The sequence below is a fragment of the Scylla paramamosain genome, chromosome 19 (genome assembly GCF_035594125.1).
Source record: "Scylla paramamosain isolate STU-SP2022 chromosome 19, ASM3559412v1, whole genome shotgun sequence".
NCBI lineage: Eukaryota > Metazoa > Arthropoda > Malacostraca > Decapoda > Portunidae > Scylla > Scylla paramamosain.
In genome coordinates this window covers 3,852,117-3,874,858 of record NC_087169.1, presented here as the reverse complement: position 1 = coordinate 3,874,858, position 22,742 = coordinate 3,852,117, and the positions used below count along the sequence as shown (strand labels likewise).

The window sequence follows — 22,742 nt, the reverse complement described above, 5'->3', positions numbered from 1 at the left end:
CTTGTGTAGTGGACCAAATTTCTTCAGACAAATGTGTGATGCTGTTCTTCACTCTGTCTGTCACAAACTAAAATCTAACAAACTTTACCTTATATCTTGGGTCTAAAAATATGGCCATAGGGAGCAGGTCGTTATTTTCTAGTGAATCAAACCTCTTTGGATATTTTTTTCATTATTTTTTTTTATTTATTTATGCATTTATTATTATTATTATTATTTTTTTTTTTATGACAGGGCTTTCATCGGTGAGCAAGTTCATCATTTTCATTCATTGGCCATCATTTTCAGTGTATTTACAGCAGGTATTACTTCAGAGATTGATGATGAGGCTCTGCTGATTTCCTCAGTAACTAATGGAGGGACATTTATTCTGAGTTGAATTTTCTTTAATTCTTCTTGAGCCATTGTTGAATGATTGAAGTGCGTGGTTTTAGACATGCATTTAGAAATGAGGTCTATAACCGATTTTTGAGAAGACAAGCTATGCTTGATGAGAAGAACAGTCTACGTTGTCAACAGCAAAAAGAAACAGCGTTAGCACCGGAATCCCTCATGATTCATTGGACTTTGTCTGAGGAAATGTGCCATTTTTAAAGCAACTTTTTAAATTATTGACTCAAGTATTCTCCAGTGTAGCGTTCACAGAGTGACTCTGCACATAAAATGTAATTTTGGCGTAAGAAATCCCTATTTATATATATATATATATATATATATATATATATATATATATATATATATATATATATATATATATATATATATATATATATATATATATATATATATATATATGTATAATAAAGCTCAGAGTTCCAACCACTTCATTGCAGAGCAGTGAATGTGGGAAGCCCAGGTGAAGGAGCAATGCCATGGCCAGTGCCACCGCCACCGCGGCAGTGGATTATCCGCGTCTGAAGCTGTTGTGCATCTTGGAGGGTCCGGGAGCAGCCGTGCTCTCTTACGCTCTGAAATGCGGCACAAAGAAGACCGCCTCCACCACCCTCTTGGACCACCTAAAGAACCTCCCGCACACTTCAACGGCCAATTACCGTGCACTTAATGGTGAACAGAAGAGGAAGGCTTTTACCAACCTTGAGAAAAAAAATATTGCAGAAGATCCCTCGTGTCAAAGCTTTGATATATCACTTCTCTACAAGTGCATAAGACTAGCCTGCGAAGATGTGGCAGGGCTCAGTGATGCACGCTGGCAAGATGATGGAGAGATGGAGGGCCTGATCACTAAGATCAAAGAAGAACGAAACATTTGTGTGCATGAAAGGCCTCATATGACACATGATCAGCAGTTCCTGGACAAAGTTCAGGAGCTCAAGATTCTCCTCAATAGAGCCCTTCAGGCTGTCCAGGACAAATATGGAGTCTGTGATGTTGAGACCACAAACGTAATAAATACCATAGCAAGGCAGATGCAAGATATATTGCAAGCCTTTACTGAAAATGTTTTATTAGAAATGTGCTTTGAGAAACGGCTCCATTTATTTAAACAAGTGTCAGTGGGTCACCTGAAGAATTTTTACAAAAAAAATGAGTATTTTGACCCACTGTCCTTTCTTAGTGGATCCCCAGTAGAACGGGTCCACATCCAAACCATATTTTCAAAACTTGTTCTTAAACAGCAACCAAAGAATATTGACATTGACTGTTTGGGTCTGTTAAAAGTTTTAAGAGAAGAGTTTCAGGGCTCCCAGCCCTCACAGGCTGCCCAGGACCAAAGGCCGCGACTTGCTGTGGTAAGCGGTGTAGCCGGGAGTGGCAAAACCACCCTACTCACTTTCATTTTGTCCGAATGGCTCAAAAAAGAGGGTGACTGCCGCATCACATATCTAGAGGAATTTGAGATCGTCCTGCGTATTCTGTGCCGAGACAAAGATGCTTCCACTCTGGAGACGTTTCTGGGCTTAGTCCTCCCATCTAGTCTGTTAGTGTTTCATGAACCTCTCATGAACTTTTTAAAGCACTGTAAAGTGCTGTTTCTCATTGACGGACTAGACGAGCTCAACAGCTGTTCCGATCAGCTGGTGAGTGACATTCTGATGGCAAGTAAATACGCCACAGATTTTTATATTCTCGCCACCTCACGACCGGAGCGAGTGGACCAGTTCTTGGCCCTGACGAGACAGGACTATCGGCAGTCTCTGATATCCATGCAGGGAATTCCTGTCGCTGATAGACAGAGCTTTGCTCTGCAATACTGCACCTCCACAAACCAGGATAAGTTGAGGGAGGTCATAGAAAAAAAAGGCAACATGCAGTTGTTTGAACTTCCCCTGAACCTATTATTTCTGGTTACATTGTTTGAAGACGAACCCCAGTGCATTAAGGAAAACACTACCCAGTACAATTTGTACACTCACATCCACGAGTGGTGCACAGAAAAGTTGCACCACAGAATATCCATGCACCCCACATGGGGGAAGAACGAACCAGAGACCCTCAAGACGAGGATAAAAAGTGTGCTGAAAGAGGTGTACCAAATGGCACTACAAGGCCTCCTGCAAGACAGATTGAGCCTCTCGGATGAGGACATCAAACGACTGACGGATTGCTGCAAGAGAGAGGATCTGCCAAGCCACCAAATCCTTGGAGCCTTCTTCACTCTGCGGTCGTCCATCACCAACAGAGTAGTTAAAAGGAAATACTACACACCACACAAAGGACTGCTGGAATACTTTGCCGCTCGACATATCATGCAGCACCTTCATGATGAATCCCTCCTAGAACCAGGAGCTATTAGAAGCCTGCTTCAGGGCGCTGCTCAGCCAAAGACACACCCTCTAGAACCTCGGGGTCTGCGTAACCTTTTCTGCCACGTGGCGGGACTCTTAAGCGAACAAGAGGTCCCAAAACGTCCCGAGACCATAAAGGAAGTGATATACCTGCTAGCAGAGACAGGCGTAGAATGGGATGAATGGCTATCACTAGTGGAAGACACGGATTATAATGAAAGCTTCCTGCAGGGCATCGCTCTTCATGTGACAAAAAAACCTCCTCGTGGCCCAGTAAGGATAGGAGACAATAAGTTGGCCAGCGCTGCGGCACTGCTCCCCCGTACACCCGTAACAACGATGGAACTACACCTGGAGAACGAAAAAGTGAATATGGAGAATGTTTTTGCCTTGAATGATCATCATTGCCGTGTGTTGTATCTGCGGCACCATTACGAGCACCCGAGCCACATATTCGCCTCAGACACAGTGCTGCGCGCCATAAACAGGTAAACACAGACCTTTAAATGTGTGTGTGTGTGTGTGTGTGTGTGTGTGTGTGTGTGTGTGTGTGTGTGTGTGTGTGTGTGTGTGTGTGTGTGTGTGTGTGTGTGTGTGTGTGTGTGTGTGTGTGTGTGTGTGTGTGTGTGTGTGTATCTGTGTGTCTGTGTGCGTGTTGTGTGTGTGTGTGTGTGTGTGTGTGTGTGTGTGATTATTATTATCATTATAATAATGATAATAATAATATTAATAATAATAATAATAATAATAACAATTATTATTATTATTATTATTATTATTATTATTATTATTATTATTATTATTATTATCATTATTATTATTATTATCATTATTATTATTATTATTATTATTATTATTATTATTATTATTATTATTATTATTATTATTTTTAATATTATTACTATTATTATTATTATTATTATTATTATTTTCCTGTTATTGTTGTTGTTATTTTTTGTATTTTTATTATTATTTTTATTATTATTATTATTATTATTATTATTATTATTATTATTATTATTATTATTATTATTATCATCATCATCATTACTATTATTAGCGTTATTATTATTAGCGTTATTATAATCTTAATAATAATAATAATAATAATAATAATAATAATAATAATAATAATAATAATAATGATAATAATAATAATGATAATAATAATAATAATAATAATAATAATAATAATAATAATAATAATAATAATAATAATAATAATAATAACAGCTCCTGGCATATGACGGCACACCGATAATCTTTATAGAGCGTTATTGAAAGCTACTTTAAAGGTGTTGAAAATACGACTGTTCAGTGTTGAGTGATGGCTCCACAATGGCAATACATATCCTGGTAAACAGTGAGAATTAAATAAAAATACGATTTTTTTTTTTTTTTTTTTGCTTAAGGCTTTAAAACGCCTATATACAAAACTGAATGCCTTATAAAATGAATGCAGCCTATGCTCTATATCATGTTTATCTTGAAAAATCATGAGAAATGACATGGCCATAGTATGTGAAGGTCTTCACGATCTCCACTGCGACGCCGTGAAGTTCTATTGACCGTGTGGGCAAATTATCATTCTAAGTAAATACCATGTCATTTAGTTTTGTTTTGTAAATATCCAAACGATGCTGCTTGATTCTTACAAAATAATCTGTTAAAAACTATGTGTGTCCGTAGTTGCCTCAGCTAGCATTGCCCTATCAACGCATAGACCAATATGTTGCATCGGACACCGCCATATATACAGCCCACCTCTGTGGCAAGAAGGTCTCTTATGATATCGTCAATATAAAAACATAACAAAAAGACTCCCCCTTGCCCTACTCCTTTATTGATAAAAAGGTAATTGCTAAAGTTTGTTGGCCATTTAACATTGGTTTTCTGATTTTTCATGTAGTGCACTAAAATTAAGGTAACATCTACTAGAAGAGATTTACTTCAAAGCTTATGCCCCGGAATAAAATGATCTATCTTGCCAGAAGTTTTTGTAATATCAATGAATGTTGATAAAGCAGATTTTTTTTTATATATTATTATTTTTTTTATTTATTTTTTTTTTCATAATTTCGTTAAGGAGAAAGGTTGCGTCACTTGTGAAGGAACCTCTCTTAAACGCAAACTGACTAAAAGCAAGAATATATATATATATATATATATATATATATATATATATATATATATATATATATATATATATATATATATATATATATATATATATATATATATATATATATATATATATATATATATATATATATATTTTTTTTTATTAATTTTTTTTTTTTTCGGAAAGAATATCCATCATGAAAATTTCAGACACCTTAAGCAAGCATGAGGAGCACATCAATGGCCAATAATTAGCTTATTCAGTAAGATTCTGTTTACACTATTTGAAATTATCGGAATGATGGTGCTCTTGAGAAGTCACTGCAGCAGTGTATAAAGCAAGTGTTAAAGGAGGACGAAATAGGCTGAAGGAGAGAGGAGGATGCAGATTTTGGGGACTGGGAGTGTATGGTGTCATGATCTTAACCGCATTTAAATTTATTAATATTTTTTTTTCTTTTTAAGTGACTGTGCTTAATTAAAGTTTATTTTTCTTCATATTGCCCAAAATCGTTTGTGCAATTCATTTTTCTCCAAAGCAGCATTTATGTTTACACTTCCAAAAATTTTTCTTTACTAAACAATTCCGCTATCTGCTCATCCTCATATCTATCATGAATGATTCGAACTACTTTCCTGTCTTTTTTTTCATTTACTTCATTCAGAAATGATGTTTATTGTTGGTTCTGAATTTATCCATTATCCCTAGAGAAATTTCACTGTGCTCGTCATTTTTGCATTCATTTAGAGCATATTTGAGCACCCTCCTGTGTTCCAGCCTCCTCTGGTGTAGCAGGCAACCTTGCGGTTTGCCTTGCCTCATCAATTCAAAGTGTCCTTCGCTATCTCATGTTTTGTTTTAACTAGATTGTTTCAACCTGGGATTATTTTGAACTTACAGTGCTTTTTACATTTCTGTACATAATGCTGTGAGGAATCATTAATGATTTGAACACTTAAATTGTAAAGGTCATTATTTTTTTCAAATTATCTTTTAGTCTGCAACCCAATTTTTAACAACCATGATGGGCAGAGAGCACATATTGACAATAGTGACATCTATCGTTAAGTTTATTTCATCAATATCCTGAAGGCTGAGTTTATGTCAGTTAATGTAAGTATGCTCATCAGACTCAGAACAAATGCCTTGAGGGATGAACACCAGGATGAAATTGTATTGTAGCCTCCTTGGGTAGATGGTCAGAGCCATTGATATGAGACAGCACCTTGACATTCTTCACTTTAATGAAATTGTGCCCTCTCCCCATCAAATGGTTCAAACACTTTGTAACAGAACTACCGTAAGACGGGAAAGTATAAGAATCATCATTCAGTAGATCTTTATCAACACAATAATTTTCTGTTCGTTTCATAAATGCTTCGAGCATTTATGTTCTTCCTGAGAAAGGGTCTCTATTAAAATCACCTATTAGGAATAAATCATCACACCAAATTATTCATAAAATTTTCAAAAACAGATAAGGGTGTTCCCATACATAACTGTTCAAGTAAACATTAATAATAACCACCTCAAATCCTTAAAAATCAAAAGGTAACAAAAAAATAGAGGTAAGAATAATAGGGTTTTCTACATTTCTTTAATTTTCTTCTTTTCTATTATAGTTATTTCAATACTGATTTTTTTTTTTTCCGCCATAAAATGGCCAACCCTCCTTTTGGTCTGTCCGCCAGAACTGAATAGGAACGAGCTGAATACGTTGCCCAGACACCGATGCTGTTATACCGTTCATCTACATAATCCAGAATTCCCAACTTTTCATCAGCTGTAAATGTCTCCTGAAGAAAAATTACATCATGTTCAGCAAATGTCAGCAAATGACCCCTTATTAGATCAATATTCTTTTTTTTTTTTTTTCAGAGAGCAAAAGTAAAAAAGTACAATTTATTAAATCCGAAAACATTATCAGTAAAAATTTATAAAAATCTTACAAAAAGTGCATGAGGTACAGAATGTAAAAAAAAAAAAAAGTTTGATAAAAAAAAGTAACGTAATTAAGATGAAATTGCTTGCTTTACTGTTTTGGATTTGTTATATAAAAAAAGTAACGTAATTAAGATGAAATTGCTTGCTTTACTGTTTTGGATTTGTTATATATATATATATATATATATATATATATATATATATATATATATATATATATATATATATATATATATATATATATATATATATATATATATATATATATATATATATATATATATATATATATTTTTTATTTTTTTTTTTTTTTTTTTTTTTTTTTTTTTTGAGCTACCTTCTCTGGCTGTAGATCTGGATTAAGTTTTTCCTATCATTTAGATTCAACGCGACTTTAAACTACTTATATTAATTTGTTCTAATCAGTAAAAGAGTGACCGAGGTCACATTAATAAGAAATATCTCACAAATATAATCTAGGTCTTTGCATGTTAGACCATTGTCTACACTTCTGATAAAAAAAAAAATCCATTAATCTCTTAGCAGCCTTAAAATCAATATCTGCGTCCTTCCTCAAATTCTTTATACCAACATATGTTTTTTCCTCTTCTTGTTGACGATTATTCATCAATGCTCTGGATCCTAGCTTTCACTTGTAGCTTCAATGGAGAACTGTGACTTCTACTGACTTGGGAAATCATGCTTTATCCGCTTTGAAACAGTTCAAGTGCAGGAATCAGACACCACTGCTACACATTCAGGTATGACTTTTTCTTCATTTCGATGCCCTACCACTAAATCTTCTATTGTCATCTCGTTCTTGATACTCAATTTGAACTTGGCTCTCTTCAACAGCCTCTTGTCTTTCTGCCATCTTGCAATCGAAACGGCGAATACCACTCGGAGTCAAACTACTCTTGATTGCTTCACTATAACTGGCTGCAGCAGGCCTCGCACCGCTCGTTTCCCTGAGTGGAGTTTGCAGCTTCATATGCTCGTCGGCGATGATGTTTGCAGTTTCAGGACTTCATTCGCGTCGAACCTCTGGGTATTCGTATCATAAAGAAAATGACATTCGCTGACTGTAATATCTTTCACAGTTTCATTAACACCTATTACAGCAGACACCGTCTTGACCTCACACGGGAAGGACGTGTGACCTTAGGCGCTCTAGAGCAGCCTCGGCCAGCTTGTTGGCCTTCCCCGCCCCCTTAGTTTTTTTTTTTTTTTCAACTTTTAGTTTTTAGTTTTAGGCTCGCACTGGTGAGATTGTTGTACTTGAGAACACATTTAGAGAGTGTGTGTCGTTACATAAAGAATAATGTGTGTTTCAGTGCAGTACCTCCTGCGTCGTAGGCGAGGATCCGGTTACCCGCCGCCCAACGTGAAACAGTGCCTTAAGACAAAGAAACTATTTCGGAACCGCGGATCGAGGGGAGGTAAAAGTGTGGTGCGTCCCATCCAGTGCCAGAGAAGACCGCAGGGTGGAGAAGAGGGAATATGAACACTTTGAAAATGGACGAATTGATTGTGACGGTGAGTTCTACTTGTGCGGACATTGTGGCGGTTACTGAGGCGTGGCAGATTGTTCCTGAGGTGTGCACAATGCAGGACTACGAGCTCTACCATCACCTCAGGACAGGATGCGGGGGAGGAGGAGGGGAGTGGCCGTTTTGTGCCGCTCTGCCCTCAGCCCCTCACACTTCCCTGTCAATATTCCTGCCGGAGTAGAGGCCCTGTGGGTGAGAATTACGCCCCCCTGCCATCCCAGCAACACAGCCTCCATCATCTTGTGCGTCGTGCACCACCCCCCACGAGCCACCACAGCACAGTTACTCACCATTCACATCATTGACACTGTTGATGCCCTGAGGGTGAAGTATCCTGCCGCTAAGCTGGTCATCTGTGGGGACTTTAACAGATTAGATATCAGCGATATCCTACACCAGCTACACCTCACCCAGGTCGTGGACTTCTCCACCCACCAGCAAGCCATCCTCGACCTTATATTGACAGACCTGGGCCAGCAGTACTCGCCCCACATGGGACGGAGCATCCACCTCTCCATACTGTGGACACCCACACCCACCACCTCGACCCCCCGGCCAGCTGTCACTAGGACCCATGCCTGACTCAGCCATGAGGGAGTTTGGGCACTGGGTGACACAACACCCGTGGACCGAGGTGCTGGATGTGGAGGACCTCCACTTAAAATGTCACAATTACGTCACCATCACCACAAAAGCCTTCCACCGCTACTTCCCAGCCAAGAGCGTACAGTGCACCCGTCTGATGCCCCCTCGATGACGTCCCGCATTAAAAGACTCATGCATCAGCAGACCTGGGCGTTCCACTCTTGCCCGGTCCTGTACAGGAAACTAAGAAACAGAGTGATCAGGGAGATTAAGGCTGCCAAGGCGAGCTATTACCTAGACAAGATACTCCACCTCAAGCTGGCCAACAACAGACAGTGGTACGCTAAGATCAAAGCTTTGTGTGGCCTACAAAAGCACACTTCATCTCTTCCTTGCACCTCGCACCTTCCTGCTAATATCACGGCTCAGAAGATAAACGATCACTTTGCTGCTATCTGTTAGACCTTTCCTCCCCTCCACACCACTCTGCTTCCTGCCTATCTTCCTGCTCTCTCCCCTCCCCCCACTGTCCAGGCGATGGATGTTTTTAAGAGAATAGTCAAATTCAAACCAAAATCCACCACACCCACTGACCTTCCTATAAAAATTTACAAGGAGTTTGCTGCGGAGCTAGCAACACCGCTATGCTCTATAATAAACGCCTCTCTCTCCTAACACTCTTGCCCTGCGGACTAGAAGATATCTTACGTCATCCCCATCCCCAAAACTTCCACAGTCCACAGTCACTCAATGACCTCAGGCCAGTCTCTATCACCCCCATCGCTAGCCTTATTTGTTAAGATTTTGTGTATGACTGGGCCTACACTAAAATTTGTAATACCGTGGATATCAGACAGTTTGGAAATATTAAAGCCACCTCCATCTCCCATTACCTGACCAGCTTCCTTGAATTCATCCACATCCACCTGGACAAGCAAAACACCCCTCTAGCTGTTATTTTTGTGGACTTCAAAAAAGCCTGTGATCTTGTTGATCACACTATTGTCATCAGCAAGGCAATAAGTCTGGGTCTCTCTCCTAACCTGGTTAGCCGACTTCCTCACAGGGAGGCGTCAGGGGGTTCGCTATCAGGGATCTGTCTCTAATATCCAACAGCTGATATATGGGGTCCCCAGGGGACCAAGATGGGTCCACTATGCTTCCTCCTCCTCATTAACGACACCCTTACTGACACCCCCCATTGCTGGAAGTATGTGGACGACTGCACCGTAGGCGTCCCGGTTTCCAAACAAGAACCCGGACTACTCGCCACTGCAAGCAATTCTGGAGCGACTGCAGACGTGGACAGAGAGCAGGATGACCATCAACCACAGCAAAACTGTGGTGATGCATTTATGTACCTCCTCTGTATCAGTGCCCCCTCTCTAGCCCACAGTGGGCCCTCCCCCCCTCCAGATGGTCCGATGTGCCAAGCTTCTCGGAATCACGGTGGACGACCAGCTGACCTGGAAGCAGCATTTCGCCAGCACCGTAAGATCCGCTACCTACACGCTGTACATGCTGCGCAGACTCAGGTCGCTGGGGACGCCGACAGACGAGTTAAAGGGGGTTTACCTCACCTTCATCCTCCCCAAACTCATGTATGCCTCCCCAGCGTGGTCCTCCTCCCTCACACACACTCAATAGCTACAGCTGGAGAGTGTGCAGAAGAGGGCGTGCAGAGTCATCCTTGACCCTGCCTACACCACCTATGATGAAGCCCTGACCACTCTGAGTCTGTCCAAACTATCCACCAGGCACCAAGAGGCTCTGGAGAAGTTTGGAAGGAGAGTGCTGCATCATCCACGTCTCAGACACATGCTGTCACCTGACGCGCCTCGCCCGGTCCGTGCCACGAGACACCACAACAAGATAACGCCCCTAAAGGCCGCCGCGCACGTACTCAGCGCGATTCCCACCATGGTGCGAGCCATCAATCTATAATACTTCCCTTCTAGATTAGACTTAGCTTTAGGATAAATGTTAAGTATTTCCCCACCCCCCCTGTACATACATTATTTTATTATTACATGAACTTAGTCTGTGGTGACTTTTAGATCACGTATGGTGTCGGCACTGTTAATTACTTCAATCTTCATGTCAACAATTGTTATATCCTCAGTGAGATTGGTTAATAAAGGTCCAAACTTGTCGAGGACGATGGAAGGATTTTTTTTTTTTTTTTTTTTTTTTTTTGTGAATCCGTCACAAACCTGGTAGAAATTTTCTCTTTGACGAGGTGTTCATAACAGTCCAACACCTCTTTTTTTCTTTCTTTCAGGATCACTCCGCAACACCAAATCCTCACAAAGAAAGCAACATTTTTTTTTTTCACTTCACAGCAATAAAACGAGTAAATACTATATGAAAAAAAGTGTCTCATTAGGGTAGTCAGACCTTACCGCGTGGATAAAACACAGAAGACTGTTCATCACGTAATTATCAGCCATTGTCACAGAGAAGAGTGCAATTCGTCCGTCCGCTCCCTCTCACAGATGGCATGAGTAGTGGCTGGGAGAAAGTGACAAACGTGTATCTTCCCTGACAGCCTGAAGTACACTTAAGTAGTAGTAGTAGTACTAGTAGTAGTAGTAGCAGTAGTAGTAGTAGTAGTAGTAGTAGCAGTAGTAGTAGTAGTAGTAGAAGCATCATTATTATCATAATTACTATTATCAGTATTTTTTTCAACATCATTATAGTAATAGTAATAGTAGTATTAGTAGTAATAGTAGTGGTAGTATGTTTCGTATGACAAAACACAAGTGAAGCAAATGGCACACGTGGATGACCTAAGGAGTGGTGGGACCTAGTGAGTGACAATAGCCTGACTATATAATACACACCTAATGCCACGAAGTACGTCCTTATTGTCAAATCCGATTTTTATGACAATGTAGTGGAAATTTTCAGTGGCAGTGGGGTCACTGTGACGAAGGACGGAGAGAGACACCTGGGTGTTGTGATTGGAATATTCAAGGAATACATAAAAGATGAAGTGACCACAGTGACGCAGCCTACACGCTTGGCTTGCAACACAGATGGAGCTTTATCATGCGCACCATCCCAGGCATCAAACCTCTGCTTAAGCCGCTGAAGAACTCCATCAAGAACACCTCCCACCCCCCTTGAGAGAGCTTTGCTTGCACTTCCACCAAGACTGGGCGGGATGGTTATTATATCCTCCGATAAACTGGCTGATGTAGAACATCTCAACTACATCCAACTAACTAGATCCTTCACAAAAAAAAAAAGAAAAATCATAGACCAGGACGCATATGGGGAAACAGACCAGAGTACGATCACTGAGCAAGAGAGGAAAATCTCAATAGACAGACAACGAGCGCAGGACATATTAGAACAACATCTTGCCTGCTGATATCCTTAGAGAAGTCCACATCACACAAGAAATGAGCATCCTACTGGCTAGCTTCGCTACCAATTAGAGCAACGAGCTTTAGTCTGAACAAACAAGAATTTGTAGACGTCGTGGCTGTGAGGTATGGCTGGCCAGTGGAGAGAATCCCTAACACTTGTGCCTATGGATCCCCCTAACAGTGTCAACCACACCATAACGTAAAAAAGGGGAATTTGTGTGTATCAGGCACGACGAGGTGAGAGATCTAACAACCAATACGTTCACGGTGTGCCGTGAGGTCTCCACCGAACCAGCTCTACTGAGTGGTGAGCACATGCGGAAGAGGACAGCCATCACCAACGAGGTTCGAGTGGGGTTTGGATAAGAGGATACAAGACCTTCATGGACATCATCATTTTCGACCCGATGGCCGCATGCTACCGCCGGAAGTTGCCCAACAAAAAAACGAGCAGAAGATCAGGACTTATGGGGAGAGGATCCAGCATATGGATTTGGGCAGCTTCACGCCCCTGGCCTTCATGATTCCCTCGGGATGGGCCCTGAGACTAGGTGCAACTATTCAAAACTCTCGTTCTCCCTGCTGATGTCTGCCATCCCGTGTCTCAGGGGTACTAGAAACTCCCTCCCGTCCCACACCCACGGACATGGGACTCGCCTCGACTACGAGGCCACAACAGTAAAGAGTGGGTTAAGTATAGATAATATGGATATGTGATTATAGAATAGTTATACGGTAAGATTTAAGGTAATATTATTAGTATGTATTTTGTAAATACAGGTAATAAAGAGTGGAGTCGATCACTCTCATTGGCGAGGGTAGGGCCAATGGACTGTGTTTTGAGGGATAGTTTGTCTCATTCACGAACCAGCTCCGGTGGAATCTAGATGGAGATCGTTTTTTTTTTTTTCTGTATTACTACTACTACTAGTAGTAGTAGGAGTAGTACAAGTTAGTAGTAGTAGTAGTAGTAGCAGCAGCAGCAGCAACAGCAGCAGCAGCAGCAGCAGCAGCAGCAGCAGTAGTAGTAGTAGTAGTAGTAGTAGTAGTAGTAGTAGTAATAGTAGTAGTAGTAGTAGTAGTAATAGTAGTAGTATCTTTCCTTCATAAACTTCACTAGTATGTGTGTGTGTGCGTGTGTGTGTGTGTGTGTGTGTGTGTGTGTGTGTGTGTGTGAGTGTGTGTGTGTGTAGATTGTAAACTACAGAGCTTACGTAAGCCTTTGTTTCTGTCCACATCAAAATTTAATACCTTGCATAGCTTTACTGACTTGGGCGGGTAACCTAGTTTGCCGTCCATTTAGGGGTGCCATATCCATCCCATTTTAAGATGTCCTCCAGGATCATAGTCAAAAGAAGAAGAAAGAAAAAAAGTAAATTATCAACAAGACAGCCTGAGCTGAGTCGTTAGTAAAGAGAGTAAAGGGATGGAATTCATGACTTCATGACTCCCAAGCAAAAAAAGGATCAAACACTTCTCACAATAACACAGTCATTTTTCTTTACTCAGTTTCAAAATGGACCCCATAACAGTCAGATAACACAATGTACATATATATATATATATATATATATATATATATATATATATATATATATATATATATATATATATATATATATATATATATATATATATATATATAAAATGACAGGCTAAAATCTCTAGAAACAATCAAAGTACAGGAATATAATATCACTTCCGTCGGCAGCTGCAGCAATGTATTGCACGACAGATCAATGTCACGACATGTCACGAATGCACGACAGATCAATACTAGCCAAGGAACACCTGAAACGCAAAATGACAATTACGACACGGATTTCTTATAAGTTACAATGGAAACAAATATTGGCGTCATTAATCTAGCTCCCACCTAATTACCACCACGCCAGCCGTACCCTCCTGTCACAGATCTCCATGACATAGCACACCAGATTACAATATACGAGACGGCAATGTCGATCACCCCTGGCACAAAGTTTTGCTTTCCAAAACTATCCTCCTACAGCTTCTATCCTTCTCTCTTTAACTTCCTCTCAAGTATCCTTTCTGAACGTTCTATTGCTGCTGTGGCAGACGGTCACTGTTTTTCTCCTAAATCTATTAACAGTGCTTTCACCCAGTCAATGTCAGTGATCTTCTAAACCAAACTTTTTGCCCTCCTAGGCTGATAATATTGTACGAAAATAAGATGTAAGAGGAAGCGGCACGTGCATGTGCATGTATTACCTAGTTACCTAGTTGGTAACACTCATTTTCCCCGCATCGTCGATTCCTCAGTGTATGTGTGCCGGTTTGCCTGTGAAGAGGAAGCTAGTCACACTTCTTGCAGCCTGGCCCATGTACCTCTTTGTTATATAAGGACCTATGTTACATTGTGTGTTCCTGTCCTTCCCCTACGCTGCAATACTTTGGGAGACAGGACATCCCGCACACTGAGTTCCGTGATTCCAGCACATGGCACACTGACTACTTGTACATGAGGAAAGAGGAGCCGGAGCCGGCAAGTCGACAGTGTAATGCGTCAACAGTGCCACATGTGGTGCTTAAGTGTCGTGAGCAAGGTCCAGTGTAGTGTTGTGCCCAGTGAAGCGTTTGGCATTGTTCATTTTCCTCTGACATGCTTGCGTTACGAGCAAGGCCTCCGTGGGTAAATATATTATATTTCTGCCCTCCTCGGAATCTGGTAAGACACAAAGCGTGGAGTGGAGGCGGAAAGATGCGGACGGGAAAAACAGTGGCAGTAGGACACAGTTCGCCTCGAGGAACTCCGGCGAGAAGATAACGCTCGTCCCAAGGCCTTGCTGATGCGTCTCGCGCGGGAATCAGATATACAAGGATTTTATCAGGTATATAGGGATTTTATCAGGTAAACAGGGATTTTATCAGGTATACAGGACGAAGAATAAGGATACTATAGGTCCATTAGAGGCAGCAGATGGGGAGCTGGTTAGTTCTGGGAAGGAGATTACTAAAATTCTGAATGAGTATTTTTTAACTGTCTTTACCAAGGAAAACATGTAGGATATGCCAAGTAGTGAACATATGTTTAGAGCAGATGAAAATGAGAAACTGACAGATATCTCCATAACTAGGTAGAGAGTGGAACAGGAGATAGATAGGCTAAAAAAGTTCAAGACACCAGGACCAGATGAAATGCAAAGAGGCTATTAGTGAGCCGTTAGTTTCTGTCTTTAGGAAATCACTTCAGTCAGGTGAAGTACCAGTAATGTGGAGCCGGCTAATGTAGTACCCATCTTTAAGAAAGGAGATAAAATTTTAGCGTCTAACTATAGACCTGTCAGCTTAACTTCAGTTGTAGGTAAAATATTAGTCAATAATAACGAGGAACATTAGAGAACATTTAGACTTGATATTTATTTATTTATTTATATTATTTATTTATTTATTTATATTTAGACTTGACATTTATAACTTGATAAATCAGTCACAGCATGGCTTCACGAAGGGGAAGTCATGCTTGACAAACTTGTTAAGTTTTTGCAGTAAAGTGTACGAGGTAGTAGATAATGGAGATAATTATGATATCTTATATCTGGACTTTAGTAAAGCATCTGACAAGATACTTCATCAAAGGCTCCTGAGAAAGTTTAGGGCTGGATAGGATTATGGCTTAGCGACAGGCGACGGAGAGTTGCATTAAACGGCTCGAAATCCGAGTGGGGTCATGTAATTAGTGAAGTGCCACAGGGATCAGTATTAGGGCCATTGTTATTTCTAATATATATATCAATGACTTGGATAGTGGAATTGGTAGTGATGTTAGTAAATTTGCTGATGACACAAAGATAGGTAGATTAATTAGGTCAGAATCGGATGCCATCGCCTTGCAGGCATATTTAGATAGGTTGAATGAATGGGCGGGCAGATGGCAAATGCAATTTAATATAAATAAATGTAAAGTACTCGTACTTAGCGTAGGTAGAGGAAACCCACACAGTAGGTACACATTAAACAACCAAACTCTGGTAGGTACATGGTACGAGAAATATTTAGGAGTTATAGTTAGCTCTAAACTCCGTCTAGGAAAACAATGCATAGAGGCCAGAAACAGGGCAAATAGGGTACTAGGATCCATTTTTAGGAGTGTTAAAAGTAGAAGGCCGGAAGTAATATTTAAGTTATAATTGGCGCTGGTCAGACCTCATCTAGACTACGCTGTGCAGTTCTGGTCCCCTTATTACAGGAAAGATATAGGTCTATTAGAATCAGTACAGAGGAGAATGACTAAAAGGATACAGGGGATGAGGAGTATTCCTTACATGGCGAGATTGAAGCTGTTAAAGTTACATTCTTTAGAGAGACGTAGGTTAAGAGAGGACCTGATAGAAGTCTTTAAGTGGTATAAGGGTTATAACAAGGGGGGATGTAAGCAAAATTCTTTGGATCAGCAACCAGGGTAAAACAAGAAATACCGGATTCAAGCTTGAAAAATTTAGGTTTAGGAGGGAGATAGGAAAAAATTGGCTCACAAATAGAGTGGTAGATGAGTGGAACGGACTCAGTAATCATGTTGTTAGTGCTAGGACATTAGAGAGCTTTATGAGAAGATTTGACAGGTCAATGGATGGGGATAACAGATAGAAATAGGTAGGTATATTTCAAACAGGGACTGCCATGTGTAAGCCTGGTCGCTTCTTGCAGCTTCCCTTATTTCTTATGTTCTTATGTTCTTACCCCCCCCCCTACCTCCACCCACGCAAACTTGCTACCACGGGGAATATTTTGGCGCGTCTTGCTGCGGCCCCACCAAAGCAGTGCCCACCCCCCCTTGTCTTCCGACGTTACGTATCAACACTTCCGTGAATGGAGCTGGTGAAGTGGCAAGATTACGCAACTCTTGTTGATATTGCAAGCATGCCCTGTAGCAATCAGCTGATCCAGTTACGAATGTGCTTGTCACTTGAGATGCAGTGAGTACTGGAGTAAACGCTAATTGTCCTCCTGACTATGCAGCATCTCTCGACGAAGTGTCGGACACGCTGCAGAAGCACATAAAGCAATCCAGCAATGAGGCAGAGCGGCGCCCGGCATTCACCTGTAGCAAACAAGCTATGGAACAGTCTTTTGCTGATTTTTCATTCAGTTTAGGAGCCTTTCAGAGGATAAAGACATCTTTAAGGCCCACATTAAGGAATGTGAGGCGGCATGGCTCAATCACGGCATCCTTTCAGGTGCGTAGTACGAGGAGTTTACTCAGAAAATCATCGCTCTTGACTCTGCAGCCACACTCGCCGATGTTGTGACGCTATGCTGCCCCTTTGAGGCCACCAGGACTACTGCCTCTGCTCTGCACTCCTCCAGCAGCCCGTTCTGTCTCCCAGTACAACAAAGGCAAAAAAAGGCTGACCATAAGACTAAAGGAGAAGTACGTCCAGCTAAGGGAGAAGTACGTGCACCCACTTCGTCCTCTTTCTGCAACAAGTGTAGCAAGAAACAGCATGGCTCCAAGAGCTGCCCTACTACAAAGGAAGTGTGCCATGGTTGCAGCACGCCAGGGCACTGGCCACTCATAAAAAAAATGTCCAGCCAGAACTGGCCAGTGTAACGCCTACTGCCGCTACGGACATTATGAGAAACTCTGCAAACCTTCCAAGCCTATGAGTCACCACTCCTCGAAGCCGAAACCTTCAAAGATAAAAAAAAAAAAGAGAAACGCCTGTCGCTCCACCGTCCACGTGGTGAGAGCTTAGTCACTGTCAGTGGGCTCCATGACTCCAGAGTTGCCAGCGCACACTGTACAAAGAGTCCAGTCGAACACACACGGCAAGCCCACACCTCCTATCATGTCTCGTTGGCATTTACGGTGGGAAGTCGAGCGAGATGGAGGTGATACCTGCCACAGGTGCCGACATTATAGTGATCTATTTAAAATGAGTGGCCTCCATGGGAACCAGGTACCCCGTTCACGGTGACTAGTGCTCGCCCCCTCGTAATTCCGGTAGGCGGACTCCCTTGACAACTGGAATCATTTAATTTTTATAACGAGCTCATGGGTAAATATAAAAATTCCTCTGATCCTCGAGGGATGGTCGACCAGGCCTTCCAGACGTCACCCTGTGTGTGATGATGAAGTACAATGCAGGAGCTCGCATTCCCCCTGCTGCTCTTTCCCATGGTGGAAGACCCCTTTGGTCAGTTCTTAAGTCTTGTCTTTACACTCTTAAGACCACAAAAGGTATTTGAACCTTCCATCACCAGAATCTCACGCGCTTTTTATTTCTACCCGGAACCATACCATTTTTTTTTCCAACTAGCTAAAAACTAATAAAAAAAGTGTCAAAATCTTTCAGGATCTAACTCCCCTCATGACTTCTGGCACCTAACCAAAAACATTTCCAATAACTTTGCTTCTGCTTCTTTCCCTCCTTTATTTCAACCTGGTGGCGCCATTGCTATCACTCTATCTCTAAGCTGAACTATTTGCTTCAAACCTTTGCTAAAAACTACCTTGGACGATTTGGGGCTTGTTCCTCACTCTTCTCTGCTCTTTTACTACTTCATGCTACTATTAAAATTCTTCGCAGTGATGTTTTCCACGGAAAAAGCTTTTGGACCTATTGGGGTCCCTCCTATTGTTCTCCGGAACTGCGCCTCTATGGTTGCATCTTGCCTAGTCAAACTCTTTCAACGCTGTCTGTCAACATCTACCTTTTTTTCTTGCTGGATGTTTGCTTACATTCAACCTGTTCCTAAAAAGGGTGACCGCTCTAATTCCTCAAACTACTGTCCTATTGCTTTAATTTCTTGCTCATCTGAAGTTTTTTTTTTCTTTTTAATCTATACTCAACAGGAAGATTCATAAACACTTCACAACCTTTTATCTGATCGCAATGTCGACCACACCTGACACAAAGCTTTGATTTCCAAACTACCATCCAACGGCTTCTATCCTTCTCTCTCTAACTTCATCTAAAGTTTCCTTTCTGACCATTTTATTGCTGTCGTGTTAGACGGTCACTCTTCTCCTAAATCTATTCACAGTGGTGATCCTCAGTGCTCTATCTTGTCACCTGATCTCTTCCTATTAATTATCAAGGATTTTCTAGACAATCACAGCCTCTCCCTATTGCTGAAGTCTACGCCGCCATGGACTCTCACCCACGAACGACTCCCAAGACTAGCTCTCACACACACATACTAACAACTCTGCTTCCTCCTCAATCCCAACAAAAACGTTCCCGGGGTGCTGCCTAGTCCTTAGACTCGATGAACCCTTCCCACTTCGTAAGATGACGAGTCACGGCATGACACCATCCCGGGCCCTCCAGAAGTCATAGTTACTCCCGCCAAATGGGCAATCCCCATTTCATTTTTTTATGTTTACTTTTATAGAGGTCTTTAAACATTTTTACCACAGCTATAATTTTGTTTTTAATACCGATATTTAAAGAACTGCAATCTTTGTCGCTTTTAAAAGTTTCCAGCGGCGCCATATAACCGCGATCCTGCGGTGCAATAAATTAAATAATTCGAAACCCTACTTACCTGGCAGCACTGTACTGTACTTGGCATCACACCTTAAGATTTCCTGCAGCATATGAAGCACGCCTGCAGTACCGTCAACAGGGTCAGGGAGTCGAGAAATGCCACCCCAGATGCCTCACTTCCAGCACCGTCGTCATCACTCCCACTTTGTGTCAACACGTCTCCTACTGATGCCAAGGAGTACTTCCTATGGAAGTACGCGGACGTTCTTGTGAAGAAGGCCGATTTGCAGCATGCATCACTGCAACCGATGTCACTTGTGTGGATTCATCTAAGGGAGGACGCGCATTCCTTTCCTGTCCATACTCCACGGCTGATTTCCCAGACATATCAGGAACCAGTGAAGGCTGAGCTAGCATGGTGGCAGAAAGTATTATCACTCCTGCAAGTTAAGATCCGTCTTCTTGGTGCCACCCAATGGTGGTCATCCCAAAGCCCGGTGGAGGCATACGCATCACCACCGACTTGTAGAAGACTCAACAGACAAGTGTCCCATACCATGCACCCATCACGGACGCCGTTCACAGCCGTAAGAAGCGTCGACCCCACTGCCAAGTACTTCATGGCAGTAGATGCTCTATGTGGATAATGGAAGATTCCTCTGGCCGAAGAAGACCTGCAGATGACGACATTCATCACTCTGTACTGCCGTTGCTACCGCACAGGCCCCTTTGGCTTTGCTGCCACAGGAGATGCCTTCTGTTGACATAGTGAGGTGGTGCTCCAGGGAGTGGTGCAGTATGTGAACATGACCTCCTCTTGTATGACGAGAACTATCTTACGCACCTATGCCGTGTCAACGATGTCCTGGCAAGTTACAGATCCCACTGCATCACCCTGAACACAGAGAAGTTCGTTCTGGCTGCCCCAGCAGTCTAATCCTGTGGCTACCAGCTCTCTCATGACGGCATCGCAGCAGATACAGAAAAAGTACCTGCCATCACGGATTTTGTCACGCCAGCGGTCATTCATGAGTCTTGTGAATCAGTTGGCCGACTTCTTACCTGAGATTTCTACCGCTGCTGCCCCACTAAGCCCGTTGATGAGCCCAAAGAGAGCATTTGTGTGGACTGCAGAAAACTACCAGGCTTTCGAGCGAGTCAAGGGAGCCTTGTCCAGTCCATCTGTTCTTGCAGCCTTCGACCCTGCCCTTCCGACCGTTCTAAACACACACTCTTCATTCTTGTGCGGCTTTGGATACGTCCTCCTTCAAGACAATGGGGGAGGACATATCCGTCTCATCCATTGCAGCTCCCACTTTTTTACTGACATTGAGACCCGCTACGCTACGCCACATTGAGCTGGAATTGTTAGTAATAGTGTAGGCGATGAAGAAGTGCAAATTTTATCTCACAGGCTTGCAGCACTTCGTCTTCATCATCGACCATCGTCCGTTGGTTTCCATACTCAACAGCTATTCGCTGGACACTATCAACAACCCACGTATTCAGCGCTTAAAGGAGAAGATCGCGGCTTTCCCCTTCACAGCGACGTGGCGCCCAGGCAAGAAGTTGTGCAACCCCGATGCCCTCTCACGCTTCCCAGTGAACACCCCGACTAGCGACGACGACACCCTTGACTAGTTTCTCCATCAGGAGCATCGTCACAGTACGATCTGTCGAGTCCCTTGCTATCACAGTTACTACCGGAGATCCAGCGCTAGAAGAAAACCGAAGTGCAGGCCAAAATAACCCTGCCCTCACCAAGTTCCCTCACCATGTCAGGCAGGGATTTCCAAGTGACCGCTATTCCCTGCCCAACACTCTACGTTCATACTGGAAAGTAACTGACGACCTCTACTGCGAGGTCCCAGCCGCTCTTTACCGTCACGTCCTCGCCCGCCTGCACGGCAGTCACTGCAGAACCGATGCTACGAAACGCCGTGCGTGATAGGCAGTGTACTAGCCTGGCATCGACGCAGATATCGTGAACATCATTCGTTCCTGCGAGTCGTGTCAAGTGATGCAGCCAAGCCAGGAACAAAAGCCTCACCTGTGCGACAACAACCCCACCAGGCTCTTCGAGTCAGTGTTGGCTGATTTCTTCCCTACTGCGAGGAATCCTTTCTTGTAGTCGCCGACCGACTGTCTGGCTGGATTGTCGTCATGTTATGTAGCGCAGACACGATCTCTTCCACGACCATCCGGCACTTCTGTCACCTCTTCAGAGACCTGGGTGTTTTGGTTCGCCTTCTCACCGATGGAGGCTCTCGGTTCACCACCTTGGAGTTCGCTGCCTTCCTTGAACATTAGGGAGTTAGTTGTAGCATGTTTACGCCCCACTATTTGCAGTCGAACGGCCACAGAAACGCTACCGTGAAGTCAGTTAAGAAGCTCATTCAGAAAGTGGCCCCCTTTGGCAATATTGACTGCGGGGAGTTTGACAGGGGTCTCCTCGAACTTCACAACACCCTAAATCATGCTTGCCGTTCACCAGCCTAGATTTTCTATGGCCATCCTCTTCGCCCCTGTGTCCCTGCTCATGCCAACGCTTTCAAGGAGGAGTGGCACGTCAGAGCAGTGAGTTGTGATCGACTACGAGACGATACGGTCCGTTATGACGCAAGCGTCTGACCTCTCCCACTGTTCGAACTTGATGCTGTAGTCCGCGTCCATTAACCGACTATGAAGCGCTGGTATAATGTTGGCACTGTCATGGGAATTGGCAAGTGCCGTGACTTCCTTGTCAAGATGACTAGTGACCGTGTCTGGTGGAGGAACCGCCAAATCCTCCGCCCATATACGTCTCTGTTAGAGGACCTGCCAACCACAGAGGCTAGCTCCAGAGGACGAAGAACCATCTCAGCCCGTTAGGCCTGTATAGTCGCAGTTGGCAACACTCACTTTCCCCGCGTCGCCGTTTCCTCATTGTGAGTGTCGGCTTTCCTGTGAAGAGGAAGTTGGTCACA

At 42.6% G+C, this 22,742-nt stretch overlaps 1 protein-coding gene across 6 annotated transcripts in view; it reads left to right on the top strand.

The window, feature by feature from the left end:
- LOC135109600 (uncharacterized) overlaps positions 1-22,742 on the top strand; it is a 149,035-nt gene that overhangs the window by 101,904 nt on the left and 24,389 nt on the right. For all 6 annotated transcript variants that reach the window (XM_064021024.1, XM_064021022.1, XM_064021025.1 and 3 more), the window contains one exon: positions 834-3,235. In XM_064021024.1, coding sequence (XP_063877094.1) covers positions 873-3,235 — 2,363 coding nt within the window. In that variant the 5' untranslated portion in view covers positions 834-872. The remainder of the gene's footprint in view (positions 1-833; positions 3,236-22,742) is intronic.